Source organism: Sapajus apella, unplaced genomic scaffold (assembly GCF_009761245.1).
Source record: "Sapajus apella isolate SASKATOON/1434 unplaced genomic scaffold, GSC_monkey_1.0 scaffold49, whole genome shotgun sequence".
NCBI classification, from domain to species: Eukaryota; Metazoa; Chordata; class Mammalia; order Primates; family Cebidae; genus Sapajus; species Sapajus apella.
The window spans coordinates 16,310,372-16,324,092 of NW_022436989.1; the positions used below are offsets into that span (position 1 = coordinate 16,310,372).

General features: G+C 54.1%; 1 protein-coding gene across 2 annotated transcripts; it reads left to right on the forward strand.

The window, feature by feature from the left end:
- Positions 1–1,207: 1,207 nt before the first annotated feature.
- On the forward strand, positions 1,208–13,375 carry AGT (angiotensinogen). 2 transcript variants are annotated; one of them, XM_032242358.1, is made up of 5 exons: positions 1,208–1,717; positions 5,194–6,055; positions 9,930–10,197; positions 11,793–11,937; positions 12,774–13,375. In XM_032242358.1, the coding sequence occupies exons 2-5, from the start codon at positions 5,197–5,199 to the stop codon at positions 12,960–12,962; spliced, it is 1,461 nt and encodes a 486-aa protein (XP_032098249.1). In that variant the 5' UTR covers positions 1,208–1,717; positions 5,194–5,196; the 3' UTR covers positions 12,963–13,375. The 2 variants fall into 2 exon arrangements, with proteins under 2 accessions (XP_032098249.1, XP_032098248.1); XM_032242357.1 differs by having other exon boundaries at positions 1,514–1,717; positions 5,069–6,055.
- The last annotated feature ends 346 nt before the right edge of the window (positions 13,376–13,721 follow it).

The following is a 13,721-nucleotide window of genomic DNA, read 5'->3' on the forward strand; positions in this document are numbered from 1 at the left end:
ATGAGTGGAGGATTTTCTAATACCGACCAATTCTCCAACTCTTCAGATACCCACTGGGTTTTCCACAGTTCAATTCCAATATTAGCTGCCTGGGGTTAGTGCAGACCCTGAGGGTCAAGAGCTCAGTACAAGACTGCCCCCAACTTCAGACATCAACTATAAGTAGTGGGTCCCCAGGTTACCCACACTTCTGTCTGGCTTGGCTACAAATCAGGGGTTTCCACGACCGCTTCCTCATGTTTTGTTAGAATGGCTCACAAAAATCAAGGAAACTTTTTATTTACATTTACTGGTTTATTAGAAGGAATACAAATGAACAGCCAGTAGAAGACACACACAGCATGAGGTCCACAAGGGTCCTTTTTAAGAGACAGGGTCTCACTTTGTCATCTAGGCTAGAGTGCAGTGGCGTGAGCATAGCTCACTACAGCCTCAAACTTCTGGGCTCAAGTGATCCTCCTGCCCCAGCCTCCCAAGCAGCTAGGACGACCAATGCACGCCACCGCACCCAGCTAGTTTTATTTTTTATACAGATTGGGTTCTTGCTATGTTGCCTAGACTGGTCTCAAACTCCTGGCCTCAAGTGATCTTTCTGCCTCAGTTTTCCAAAGTACTTGGATTACAAATGTGGACCACCGCATCTGGCCCCTGATCTTGATGGGGAACAGCTTTCTGCATGTGTGTCAACCCCCCATCTCCTTGAGAGTGTGGCCTAAAGTCCTTGGTCCTGGAGGCTCATCAGGAAATGTGACAGTGACTGCAGAGCCTCATGGCCACTGCGGCCAGGCGTCAGCAGCCGTTTGGACAAGTCTCTCCTCCTCCAGCCTCCTGCCCAGCACCCAGGCCCACTTGTATTTCCCCTCACACCCCACCCATGCTCTCCCTCCTGTTAGTGAGTGCCACTCAAGCCTCTGCCTCAGAAAAGCCCTTCTGTAGCTTCTAAGTCGGACCAACTTGTCCCCCAGGTGCAGCTCCAGCGACATCTCTCCCTGGCCCCTCCCCAGCTCTCACCGGTGAAGGCTTCCTGCATCCTGAAGGCATTTTGTTCATGTCTTTTAATCTGGCTGTGCTATTGTTGGTGTTTAACAGTCTCCCAGCTACGTTGGAAGCTTCCAGAAGGCACTTTTCACTTGCTTGTGTGTTTTTCCCAGTGTCTATTTGAGGCCTTTACACGGGGTAGGCATCAAATGGCTGTTTGGAACAGCTCAAGGTCACACATCCCATGAGTGAGCATCAGGGTCAGAAGCGGCCCCCACGGTGCCTGAGAACAACTCTCCCCTGCCCTCTGCCCTCGGCACCCTGGTCTGCATGTTCCTGTGGCCTCTCAGGGGCGCGTCTCCCGGGGCTGGGTCAGAAGGCCTGGGCAGCTGTCCTCAGGCTGTCGCACACCTAGGGAGACGCTCCCATTTCTGGTAACCTTGGCCTCCACTCCTGCAAACTTCGGTAAATGTGTAACTCGACCCTCATCGGCTCACTCTGTTCAGCAGTGAAACTGTGCATCGATCACTAAGACTTCCTGGAAGAGGTCCCGGTGTGAGCGCCGCTTCCTGGCGTCTGTCCTCGCGGCCAGCCTGTGGTCTGGCCAAATGATGTAACCCACCTCCAGCCTGTGCAGACAGCTTGGGAACGGCTCCATCCCCACCCCGCAGATATAAATAGGGCCTTGTGGCCTGGTCAGGGGAAGAAGCTGCCCTTGTTCCGGAGACTACAGCAGAAGGTAAGCCAGGGGCCCTTCTCAGCTCCTCAGCCTTGTCTCTCTCAGATGTAATTGAGGGGCAGGCCAGGAGAAGTCCGGTGGAGGGTACCGGTGATGCCTGAAGCACCTCTCCCCTCACATAAGACCAGTCACCAGGACGTGGGCTTCCACCGCTCAGTGCCCACCTGGGGTCTTACAGGGAAGCTGCTCCTCCTTAGCCATAGGACAAGAAGGTCAGGTCTTCCTGCTTCTGCTGAGAAGAGCTGGGGTCCTCAGGGATGGAGCAGGCTGGCACAGGAGCAGAGTCACCATGCCCAAGAGTTCCCCGGCTCCTCTTGCCATCAGAAGGAGCAGCAGGGCTTGTGCGGGAAGTGGGGCTGGAGGGAAGGGCCAGGCTCGGTCAGCCCCCAGCTGGGACCCCCAGAGTGGTCACTGTACCCCTCCCTTGAGACTGCCTGTGTGTCATCAGGCTGGTCACAGTCTCTCTCAACCTCCATTTGCCCGTCTGTGAAATGGGACTAATCATGATGCCCGGGCGCCCTCTCTCAGGGGCTCTGGTAGAGCTGAAGAGAGCAAATATAACGTGAAAGTGCTTTCTAAGCTTTGGAATAAGCTAAAAGGCAGATTCTAATTTTATTAGAGGGCAGCATAGGTTGGTGCTTAAGCTTGTGGATGACAGAGTCAGGGGCCTGGGTCAGAGTCCTAGTTCTGTCTCTTCCCAGCTGTGTGTCTTTGAACAGCTGGGAAGAGACTTTGACCTCTCTGCTCCTCTGCAAAACAGCATGAAGCAATTCATTAACTACTTCTCCAGGATGTAGTTAAGTCCCAGGGACCATCCCGTGAATGTGGGCTGTATCAGTAAACACGACACCGAGAACCCTGCTCCCTGGGCTCATTTGCATCAGAGCAAAGACGCTGGACAGGATAAGGGCAGAACTACACGGTACAGAGGGTTATCAAGAGAAAAGGGGAGCAGGATGAGAGAGCTGAGTGCCGGCGTGGTGGGGAAAGCTGCAGGGTGAAATGCAGCATCAAGGAAACCTCAGGGAAGGTGAGGACTGTGTTGAGGTCAGAGGGGTTGATGTAGGAACGGTGCCTCGGAAATGACAGGCACCACAGGAGGGTGAGCTGCCATCCTCACCTTTAGCATGCAGCCCGGGAGAAGTACAGGCACAGAGAAGGGGCGGGCGCTGGTGAAGAGGAAGGGGCAGGAGGGGAGAAGGCGGAGGGGCAGGAGGGGAGAAGGCGGAGGGGCACTCAGGGCGAGGGTGTCAGGTCCGTGGCTCCCAGGACCCGGCTGCGTGCAGACCTGGAACCAGCCTAGGGAGCAGCCGCAGATCACACCCGAGAACAAACAGCAGTCTCTGCCTCAAAAACGGCCCGTGGAATTGCGTCTCGGGAGACTGTGCCTGCGCAGGAGCAGCACAGTGAGTGGCGGCACTGACCCGCACCATCCGAACCCTGAACCAGTCCGCGCTTGTCAGGCAGGACTTCCCAGCAGTCGGTTCCCACAGATTTCCCCTGATGATCCAATTTGATGGGACTGTCTAGATTAGGTGTGAACTGGCGACTGAGGCTTCTCTGCACAGAAAGGCCTGGATGGCGCAGGGAGAGTTTTCTGTTCTGTTTTTCCATGTCGCATGCCTCTTCCCGAGAACAGTGGATGGAGTCAAATGCATGGGGATGGGGGTGAGATGATAGCTGAGGTCAGAAGTCAAAGTCTCTTTGGCAAGTGAATGACTGGAGCAGACTAAAACACATCAGGCAAGTCGGCAGATGCACTGTGTTGAAGGCAGGTGCTGGTTACCAGTCTGGGTGAGGGAAGCCAGTGGCCAGTGTAAGAAGAATGACCGGGTGTGCTTGGGTGAAGCAGAAAAATCTTGGCATCAAGGTGACCTTGAGTCAGTGATGACATGCCACAGCTCCAAGGAAGCCCGGCCTAGCCCTGTGGGGACAGAAAAGACTAACAGGTGACGATATTGCAGCACGCCCCCTCCACAAGAAATGAGTGAGATGTGGTACAAACTGTTAGAATTGGTTTTTTTGTTTGTTTTGAGACAGAGTCTTGCTCTGTCGCCAGGCTGGAATGCAGCAGTGCGATCTCGGCTCACTGCACCCTCCACCTCCAGGGTTCAAGCGATTCTTCTGCCTCAGCCTCCTGAGTAGCTGGGACTACAGGCACGTGCCACCACACCCAGCTAATTTTTTGTATTTTTTTTAGTGGAGATGAGGTGTCACCATGTTAGCCAGGATGGTCTCGATCTCCTGACCTTGTGTGCCCACCTCAGCCTCTCAAAGAGCTGGGATTACAGGTGTGAACCACCACACCCAGCCAAACTGTTAGAATTGATTGAATCAACAGAATAAATGTTCATCCCTTTGATAGAGAGGAGTCAGATGAAATGAATTAGCAGGGCCAGCCCAAGAACGTTCTCTTCTGGGGTCTCAGGTTGCTTTCATTTGCAGCAGCTGAGGCTGAAGCACAGTTGCGGGGCCTTTGAGAGAGCTTGGTGCCGGAGCTCCCCTGAGCCATGTATAGGGCAGGGGTTCTGAGCCCTGCTTACATATTAGAGTCACCCGAGAATTTTTTGTTGGTGGTGGTGTTTTTTTTTTTTTTTTTTTTTTTTTGATCTACACCTGGTCCCAGCACAGACTGAGGAATCCGACTGTCAGTGAGCAGGTCAGGCTGGGTAGGCTGCCTTCGGGGCTCTGCAGGGGATAGTGCTGTGCAGGGATGGTTGAGAGCTGGTTTGGGGGTCGAGATAGGTGGGAAATGCTTGGGCTTTGAGCTGAACCAGCTCAATCCTGGCTGTATGTGAGGACCAAAAGGAGATGACAAAACCATTCCCACGCCTCACCCTAGGGCCATTTAATGAGCATCTCAGGGGGCTGGAGGGCCTCCACCTACTGAGTGGCACACACTTGCCTCTCTAGGAGAGAACTTATTGCCACAGGCGTGAGCATGTCTTGGTCTGCTTGGGCTGCTGTAAGTACCACAGGCCGGGAGGCTTCAACAACAGAAATGTGTTATCTCACAGTTCTGGCGGCCGGGATCAAGCTGTCCACAGAGCTGCTTTCCTCTGAGGCCTCCCTCCTTGGCCTGTAGATGGCTGTCTTCTCTCCGTGTCCTCACATGGTCCTCCCTCTGTGTGTGTCTGTGTCCTCATCGCCCCTTCTTATGAGGACACAGTCATATTAGATCAGGGCCCACCCTCCTAGCCTTATTTTAACTTAATCATCTCTTTAAAGATCCTGTCTCCAAATATGGTGACATTCGGAGGTCCTGAGGTTGAGGACTTCAACACTTGCATTGGGTCATGTAGATATTTTCCATGGAGCTTTGAATCCATTTCTTCTCTTCTTTTTTTGTAGACCTGAATGGATTTATTCTGCACTAAATGGTGGCAGGGAATACTGAGACAACGAAAAGTCTGGTTAGATGGCACTTAATGGTCAGTTAATAATCACCTTTCATCCTTTGCAAAATGATATTTCAGGGTATGCAGAAGCGGGCGCCCCAGTCCGAGATGCCTCCTGCTGGCGTGAGCCTGAGGGTCACTATCCTCTGCCTCCTGGCCTGGGCTGGCCTGGCCACAGGTGACCGGGTGTACATACACCCCTTCCACCTCGTCATCCACAACGAGAGTACCTGTGAGGAGCTGGCAAAGGCCAATGCAGGGAAGCCCGAAGATCCCACCTTCATACCTGCTCCAATCCAGGCCAAGTCGCTCCCTGTGGATGAGAAGGCCCTGCAGGACCAGCTTGTGCTCGTTGCTGCAAAACTCAGCACTGAAGACAAGTTGAGGGCCGCGACGGTGGGGATGCTGGCCAACTTCCTGAGCTTCCACATATACAGCATGCACAGTGAGCTGTGGGGCGTGGTCCAAGGGGCCACTGTCCTCTCCCCGATGGCTGTCTTTGGCACTCTGGCCTCTCTCTACCTGGGAGCCTCCAACCGCACAGCCTACAGGCTACAGGCAATCCTCGGCGTCCCTTGGAAGGACGAGAACTGCACTTCCCGGTTGGATGCGCACAAGGTCCTCTCTGCCCTGCAGGCTATCCAGGGCCTTCTGGTGGCCCAGGACAGGGCTGAGGGCCAGGCCCAGCTGCTACTGTCCACAGTGGTGGGCCTCTTCACAGCCCCAGGCCTGCACCTGAAGCAGCCGTTTGTGCAGGGCCTGGCTCTCTATGCCCCCGTGGTCCTCCCACGCTCTCTGGACTTCTCCACAGACCTGGATGTCACTGCCGAGAAGATCGACAGGTTCGTGCAGGCCGTGACAGGGTGGAAGGTCAGCAGCCCCCTGACGGGAGCCAGTGTGGACAGCAACCTGGTTTTCAACACCTACGTCCACTTCCAAGGTGAGGCAAACCCGTCTGCCAGCTCTGCACCCAATGCGTAGCTGAGCTCAGCAGGTCAGGCCCTGGAGGTGGGCAGGGGGCAGCCCTGAGGACACACTTGGTGACCACCTTGAGAATTAGGGACGTGGCTGCTCCGCTGGGTTCCTGGATGGGTATCCACCTCCCTGACCTGCTGCCCTATGCTACATCCTTTTTCTGACATTGTTTAATCCTCTAATGATGTAGTGAAGAGGTATTTGTGCCTTTGTTTACCCACGAAGAAATAGAGACTCAGAGAAACAAAGTGCCTTGCTCAAGACGGCACAGCCACCAGTGGGGGGCCTGGGATTTCCACCCACACCTCCTGGACCCACAGCCAAGCTCTGTGCTCAGAAGGGACAGGTTCATGTCTCTTGAGAAGGTCAGGAAGTAGGCTCCCTGGCCCATGCCGAAATAACCAATTGGCTTGCTTAAATCACTTTCATGTTAGGACAGGCATTAATGAAAACCCCTACTACAAAATCCCCTACTACAAAGATTGTTGATTTTTTGTTTTTTGGTTATTGTTGTTGTTGTTTTTGAGTCAAGGTCTCATTCTGTTACCCAGGCTGGAGTGCAGTGGTGCAATCATTGCTCACTGTAGCCTTGAACTCCTGGCTTCAAGTGATCCTCCCACCTCAGCCTTCCATAGTGTTGGGATTATAGGCGTGAGCCACTGTACCCAGCCAAAGATTGCTTAAAACATTCATTTAACAAATAATCATTGAGGATTTGCTACCTGTAAGACTTTGAGCCTGGCATCTCAGAGGAAGCCAGAGGAGGGATATATCAGCCCTGACCCTAGGCTTTTAAAGACTAATGGGCAAATGCCTAGGATATGGAGCTGCAGGGAAACGCACTCTACAAGGTGCTCAGGGAGGGCTCGGAGCCCTCAGAGGGCAGAGGTCACTGGGGAGTGGTGGGCAGGTCTGGCCTGGCAGTGAGGGGAACAGGGCTGGTGAAGCCAGAGCAAGCGTCGTGAGCCGAGCTTGCAGAGTTTGGGGCAAGGAATGAGGACGGGGCGGTTGGCTTGGCAGGAGTGTTGAACCAGACAGTGGGCCTGGGGAGGGCAGAGCTGGAGTCACTTTGAATGCCATGCTGGGTAGGTGTGGGAATGAGGACAAGTTCTGTTCAGAGGCCATCCGGAAGCCTGCATGTGTGGACTGGGGGCAGGGAGGTTGTTTGAAGGTTATGCAAGAGTCCAGGCACACAGTCACGGGAACACACGCTCGGGGAGCAGCTCGGCAAATCCATGGGTGGGGCGGGGCAGAGGGATGCATCTGAGAGACATTGATAGGGCTCTGTCAAGATGTGTAACCTCGTGGGGGACAGAGAGCCAGGCAGGTGGTGGAGGACAGGACTGTGGAGAAAGAGGTTCAATGGCGCGTGTGATTTTCTTACCATGACAACATCCTTGAAGTCTCTGCCTTCGGGTTTGGGGGAGGTGATAGATGGGGAGATTTCTCAGCCCTGGCACTGACTGGCCACAGGGGCCGAGGCCAGCCCAAGAGGTGCCTGGTTGAGGGTGGCCACATGCTGTGCAGGGCAGACGGGGGACATGTGGGCTCGGCCTGCTGTCCCTAGGATGAGCCCTGTGAGGAAGCCTCGCCGAGAAGGAGGGTCCTGCAGAAGCAAAGGCAAGAAAGCCAGTGGCCTCCGAAATGGGTCTCCCTTCAGAAGAGAGCCCATCCACCTGACCCAGACCGCAGAGCCAGGCCAGGAGCAAGATTTTTCTTGGCTTTTTAGCCAATTGCATCGGAACTCGAAGGAAGCCTGGAATCGTTGCTGGCCATCACCACACGCTGCCCTGCCCCACCCCACTTCCTAACCTTTGCTGGCCTCAGTTTTCATCGAAGGAGACAGCCCCTTCCTGCCTACACGGTCTGTCCAGCAAGGAGATCAGGGGTTGTCTCAGGACCTCTATGTTTCCCTTTAGCAACGACGTTCTATTCACGTGACCTCAGCAGGCAGCTGGATGTGAACTACTAGAGAGACCTGAGGATCTGGGGCCCAATGGGCTCCCTTTGCCCAGCACTCTCTGTGCTCCTGAGCATGGGGTGCTGGCCCTGGCAGGTTCCATGACACCAGCTGACTTGACCTTGAGAGATTTACCTAGCCTCTGGGTGAGAATGGCAAGCTGTGAGTGTCAGACGAGCAGAGGGAAGAGGGCAGCCACCCTCATGTCAAATTCCAACATCTTTTTGGAGGCAGCTTCCCTTCTCTGGTTGAGTTTGTTGGAAGAAAAGAATTGTCCCTTTCTCCCTTTAAACTAAAAGCATCCTGCCAGCCCAGTGGGCAGCACCGAGGTCCCTGCAGGGAACCTGGGAGGGGACCCTGCAGTTTCATGCTCACCTGCCCTCCCAAGGCTGAGTGCTCCGAGGACTGAGGATGAGGAATATGCCAGGTCTGCCACTCCCTTCTCATGAGACCCAGGCCCAGGGGAGGCACAGCCGTGCCCGGCTCCCACCTGTTGGGAGCTCTGTACCCCCAGCTCCCCTACTTTCATGCTGGGAGCCCCAGTACAAAGGAAGGCCTCACTGTTTCTGAGCCCTTTCTACTTAAGACTCCCAGGGCCACGTGCCCAGGGGACTGCTCTGTGACAAACTCATACACAACTTTACCTTGTTCTCCTAAAAGCGAACGCAAAATGGGCCTTTCAAGATGAGGACAGCTGAGGGCAGGGATGTGCTAGCATGAGGTCCAGGCGGAGGGTGGGCTACTGTCATGGAGAGACCCCAGGTACTGCCTCAAACCCACATTTGCGTCCTTCTCCCACGCCGGGCTCTCCTGAGCTGTCTTCTCCATGGGCCTGTGAGCAGGAGGGGAGACAGAGGGCTCACCCCTGCCCCCAAGGCCCAGTGAGCAAATCTATTAGTCACAGCGAGGTCATGTGAGTCTCCCGAGTAGTAAGGGCTGCCGAAGAATGGAGCCTTGTTCCTCAGCCTGTGTGGCCAGATCTGTATTCTATGACTGTGTTGGGGAGGGTGGAGGCCACAGGACAGCTGGCAGGCTCTACATGGCTGGGGCTGGACACGGATTAAAAAGTGAGCATGGACGGGGGCCTTGAGGAGCAGTGGGATAGCATGGGGTGGCTGCATGTCATTCTACATGCGTCCAAACCCATAGAATGTAAAACACCAGGAGGGAGCCCCAAAGAAAATGATCAACTTTGAGTGCTGAGGACGCGTCAATGTAGGTTCATCAATTGCAACAGATGGGCTGCTCTGGTGTGGGATGTTGGTAGTGGGGGAGGCTGTGTGGGGGGCGGACAGGAGTTATATGGGAACTTTCTGTACATTCTGCTCAATTTTGCTGTGAACCTAAAGTCACTCTAAAAAATAACATCTCGGGAGGCCAAGGCAGGAGAATCTCTTGAACTCGGGAGGCAGAGGTTGCAGTGAGCCAAGATCACACTATTGCACTCCAGCCTCAGCAACAGAGTGAGACTCCATCTCAAAAAAAGAAAATAACATCTCTTCAAATTTTTAAAAAATAAGTGTGTCAAACAACAGTTTTTGGGTCAGAACAGATCTAGGTTTGGGTTGGCCTGGCAGGTGCCAGTGGGGTATGTCCCTTAAGGTGACAGATGCAAAACTCCTAGTTGGCATGTTGTGTGTCTTCAGCAGGTGGTGGTTAGGGCTGCCTTAATGAACTCAAATGGCTGCATTTTGTAGGAGGAAGCCTTGAGGCACACTTGGGGTCCTGTGGCCAGGAGAATGCAGAGTGGCTTGGGGCAGGCAAGGGAAGGAGGCTGAGGCAGGGAGGGGGCAGGATCTGGGCTTTTGGTGTCTGCCAGCCCTCTTCCCTGCCCCCTCCCGGCTGACTCTTCCCTCCCCATCTCCCGTCTGGATTTCAGGGAAGATGAAGGGCTTCTCTCTGCTGGCTGAGCCCCAGGAGTTCTGGGTAGACAACAGCACCTCAGTGTCTGTCCCTATGCTTTCTGGCACGGGCACCTTCCAGCACTGGAGCGATGCCCAGGACAAATTCTCGGTGACTCAAGTGCCCTTCACTGAGAGCGCCTGCCTGCTGCTGATCCAGCCTCACTACACCTCTGACCTGGACAAGCTAGAGGACCTCACCTTCCAGCAGAACTCCCTCAACTGGATGAATAAACTGTCTCCCCGGTAGGAACCTCCATCCGGGTCTCCTCTGGAATGTGGGAGCCGCACTGTCCTTCTGCCCGGGCTGGGGATGGGGTTGGGAGTAGACACACATGAGCTGAGCCTTGGGCGCAGAGCAGGGCAGGGCCGTGATGGCACAGAGCTGGGCAGGCGGCAGTGTGTCCGTCCACCAGCTCTCCATCCACCCAGCACCCAGCTCTCCAGTTAGTGTCTGCTCTCAGGTGCAGGCATGGTGGTAAAGGAGGGGAGGAAGAATGCTTTTTCTACACTTATATTTGCCTGCTAGTTTTGGAGGGAGACAAAACATTGCAATTCGCCCTCTGAGAGAGGACCTTTTTGGCCCACGCCTGACACACAGCACATCTGTGGCATCCAAGAGCTTCTTGGGACTGACTTGCCAGGAGGGTTCAGACTGCATGTGACCGGGGGGTGGGACATTCTCAGGGAGTGTCCCTGGACTCCAGAATGCCCTTGCTGGTGGCTGGATGGGGACAAGTGTCAGTAGCTTCTCTTTCCTGCAGCAGTTCCCTTCTACAGAGCCCGGGACTCAACCTACACATCACTCCAGATCACTGAGGTCTGGAAATCTGCTCCCAGAGGCAGGCATTGAGTCACTAAGTGACATGATGGCTTCCTGATGTCAACTCTGGGTGTTTTTTATGTTTTAAAAAGTATGATGGTAAAATATACGTAACAAAATTTGCCGTTGTAACCATTTCCGAGTGCACAGTCCAGTGGCAGCAGGCACATCCCCCGTGTGGTGCAGCCATCACCATCCATCCCCATTTATCTTCTCATCTTCCCAGACTGAAGCTCTGCCCCACTGAAACACTAACTCTCCATGCCCCCTTACCCTTGGCCCCTGGCAACCACCACGATGTCCTCGAGGCTCACCATGTTGTAGCATGTGTCAGAATGTCCTTCCTTTTGAAGGCTGAGTGATACTCCATTGCATGTGGTTACCACCTTTTGTGAATCCCCTCATCCATCAATGGACACGTGGGTTGCTTCCGCCTTTGAGCTGCTGTGAAGACAGATGTACTGTAACTCTTACAAGTGCTCAGTACATCCCTAGAAATGTCCACGGGCTCTGAGGGATGCCAAAAGATGGAAGAGGCTCTATATGAAGATCAGTCGAGTTGACATAGCAACGTGTCCAGCACGAGGCTGACGCTGCACCCTCCCGCCTCTCTCCTTTTCATGGGTGTCTTGTCATCAAGAACACCGCTGTAGCAGTAATGAGACACAGTGCATTATTTTAGGGAATAGCATTGTAAAATTACCCAAGCAACACACCTTCGATGCAGCCAACCTAAAAACAGAATGTGCCGAAGGACAACTGTTCCTAGGTCCCCACCGGTAAATAATGTTCTATGTCCCTCTCATAGTATTTCAAATGACATGAACAGTTTTGCTTTTTTTTTTTTTTTGTAGGTTTTGCTGAAATTTTCCCCAAGGGGGAGGATGACCTAGTTGGGTGAAGGGGGCAAACATCCCCATTGTCAGGGTCAGGTGCAAGCAGCATATGCCCACCTGGCTTCTGGGAGAGCCCTTGCTGTGTTGCCTGGAACCGTCCTAACTGTGCATTGCCTCCCCAGGGCCATCCGCCTGACCATGCCCCGGCTGGTGCTGCGAGGATCTTATGACCTGCAGGACCTGCTCGCCCAGGCTGAGCTGCCCACCATTCTCGGCACCGAGCTGAACCTGCAAAAAATGAGCAACGACAACCTCAGGGTGGGAAAGGTACGCGCGAGCCTGTGTCGGTGCCTGACCCGGGTTTGGAGTGTTCACAGGGTGGAGGTGTGGATGGAAGGGACACAGAGGAGGCTGTGGATGGGGCCAGCAGGCAAGAGGGAGAGGAGAGTAGGGCCAAGGGTGGGAGAGAAGTGGCCAGAGCGTTTCGGGGCTTTCCAGGTGCAGAGCAGTAAATCCCTCCCCACCCCTGCTCTGCCGCCTCCTGCTGGGGGTGTGGTCCATGGGCCTGGCCTTGCTTCAGGTCGTCCAGGGATCCTACAGCAAAGTTGAAACTGGGAGAAAGAGAGTGAGCAGCCCTGGACCTGGTGCCATGGGTCCAGCCCCTTCTTCAGGGAAATGCTGGGCAGCAGACAGAATGTCCCCCTGCCATGTGGCACCATGCACATCCAGGACGTGCTTCTATGCTCTGGGCCCTCTGTTAGGTTCTGGAGAGAAAGTGAGAGTTCCAGGGGCTGGCGGGATGAGCCCTCCGTGCTAAGTTAGCTAAGCACTGACACTGGTGGGCCACAGCCAAGGGAGCCAGGAATTCTGCCCAGGCCAGCAGGGAGGAGCGTGAAGATGGGAGGATGTGTGGGGTGTGTTGGGGAGGAGCCAGCTGGTGAGTTTGGCCATCGTGGCTGAGTGAGGGTCATCTACACAGACACACCCTTGCCTACACTGAGGGGCAGGCATACACTGTGCATCCTCCTGGCAGGCTGGAAAATGTGCTCTTCTAGGACAGTGCATATCACGGAGGTCCTGAGCCCTTGCCGGCCCTCTAGCCCCAAGCATCCTGGGTCACCCAGTGCGCCCTCAGAATGATCCTCATGTCTGCTGCTTTGCAGGTGCTGAACAGCATTTTTTTTGAACTCGAAGCGGATGAGAAAGAGCCCACAGAGTCTACCCAACAGCCTAAGGGGCCTGAGGTCCTGGAGTTGACCCTGAACTACCCATTCCTGTTTGCTGTGTATGATCAAGATGCCACTGCCCTGTACTTCCTGGGCCGTGTGGCCAACCCGCTGACCACTGCGTGAGGCCAGGGCCCAGAACACAGCGCCTGCCCGGCAAGGCCTCTGCCCTTGGCCTTTGAGGCAAAGACCAGCAGTGGATAGCAACCTTGGACAAATCAGCGATTTGTCACCCCCAGTCTCCCACCTTTTCTTCTAATGAGTTGACTTTGAGCTGGAAAGCTGCCATTCCTCCTTGGTCTAAGTGGTGCTGCGTGGAGTGGGCAGCAGAAGGCTGCAGCAGCACACATGCGCCTCCTCCCAGGTTGCTGGATTTATTTTAGAGAATGGGGGTGGGGAGGCAAGAACCGGTGTTTAGCGCAGGACTGCTGTTCCGAAAAGAATTCGACCCGACCAACTTGTTTGTGAAAACAGAAAGTGTTCCCTTTTAAAGCAGAGAAGAAAAATTGGGTTTTGACATTAAAGGATGCATTACACTTCTGCATGGCCTTCGGTTTGTATTTAGCATCCTGAATGTAGGAACATCACCTTCGTGTAGTATCTACAATACCTTGGTTTTCCCCACAGATGTTTGTGATTTTTGAGCAACACATGAAAGATGGAAGCATCTGAATTTGTTTGAATGTGGAACCATGGCCAGCTAGTTCTCCCTTGTGTTATAATAAATGTCTTACAACAATAAGTCCCCCAAAATTCTTTCATTCGGCAGCCAAACAGATGCATACAATGTGGCCGATAGGCTGTGTAAATGGAAGTGTTTTCCTGGACTTGGGATGGAATTTCCATGGGAAGCCTGAGCCAGGACTTAGCAGTCCTTTGAAGTTT

Bases quoted from the DNA above. Each gene is read 5' to 3' on its own strand.
- AGT (XM_032242357.1), top strand. From the start codon at position 5,182: ATGATATTTCAGGGTATGCAGAAGCGGGCGCCCCAGTCCGAGATGCCT. The intron at 6,056-9,929 runs GTGAGGCAAACC...TCTGGATTTCAG, and splicing joins CACCTACGTCCACTTCCAAG to GGAAGATGAAGGGCTTCTCT. The intron at 11,938-12,773 runs GTACGCGCGAGC...GCTGCTTTGCAG, and splicing joins ACAACCTCAGGGTGGGAAAG to GTGCTGAACAGCATTTTTTT.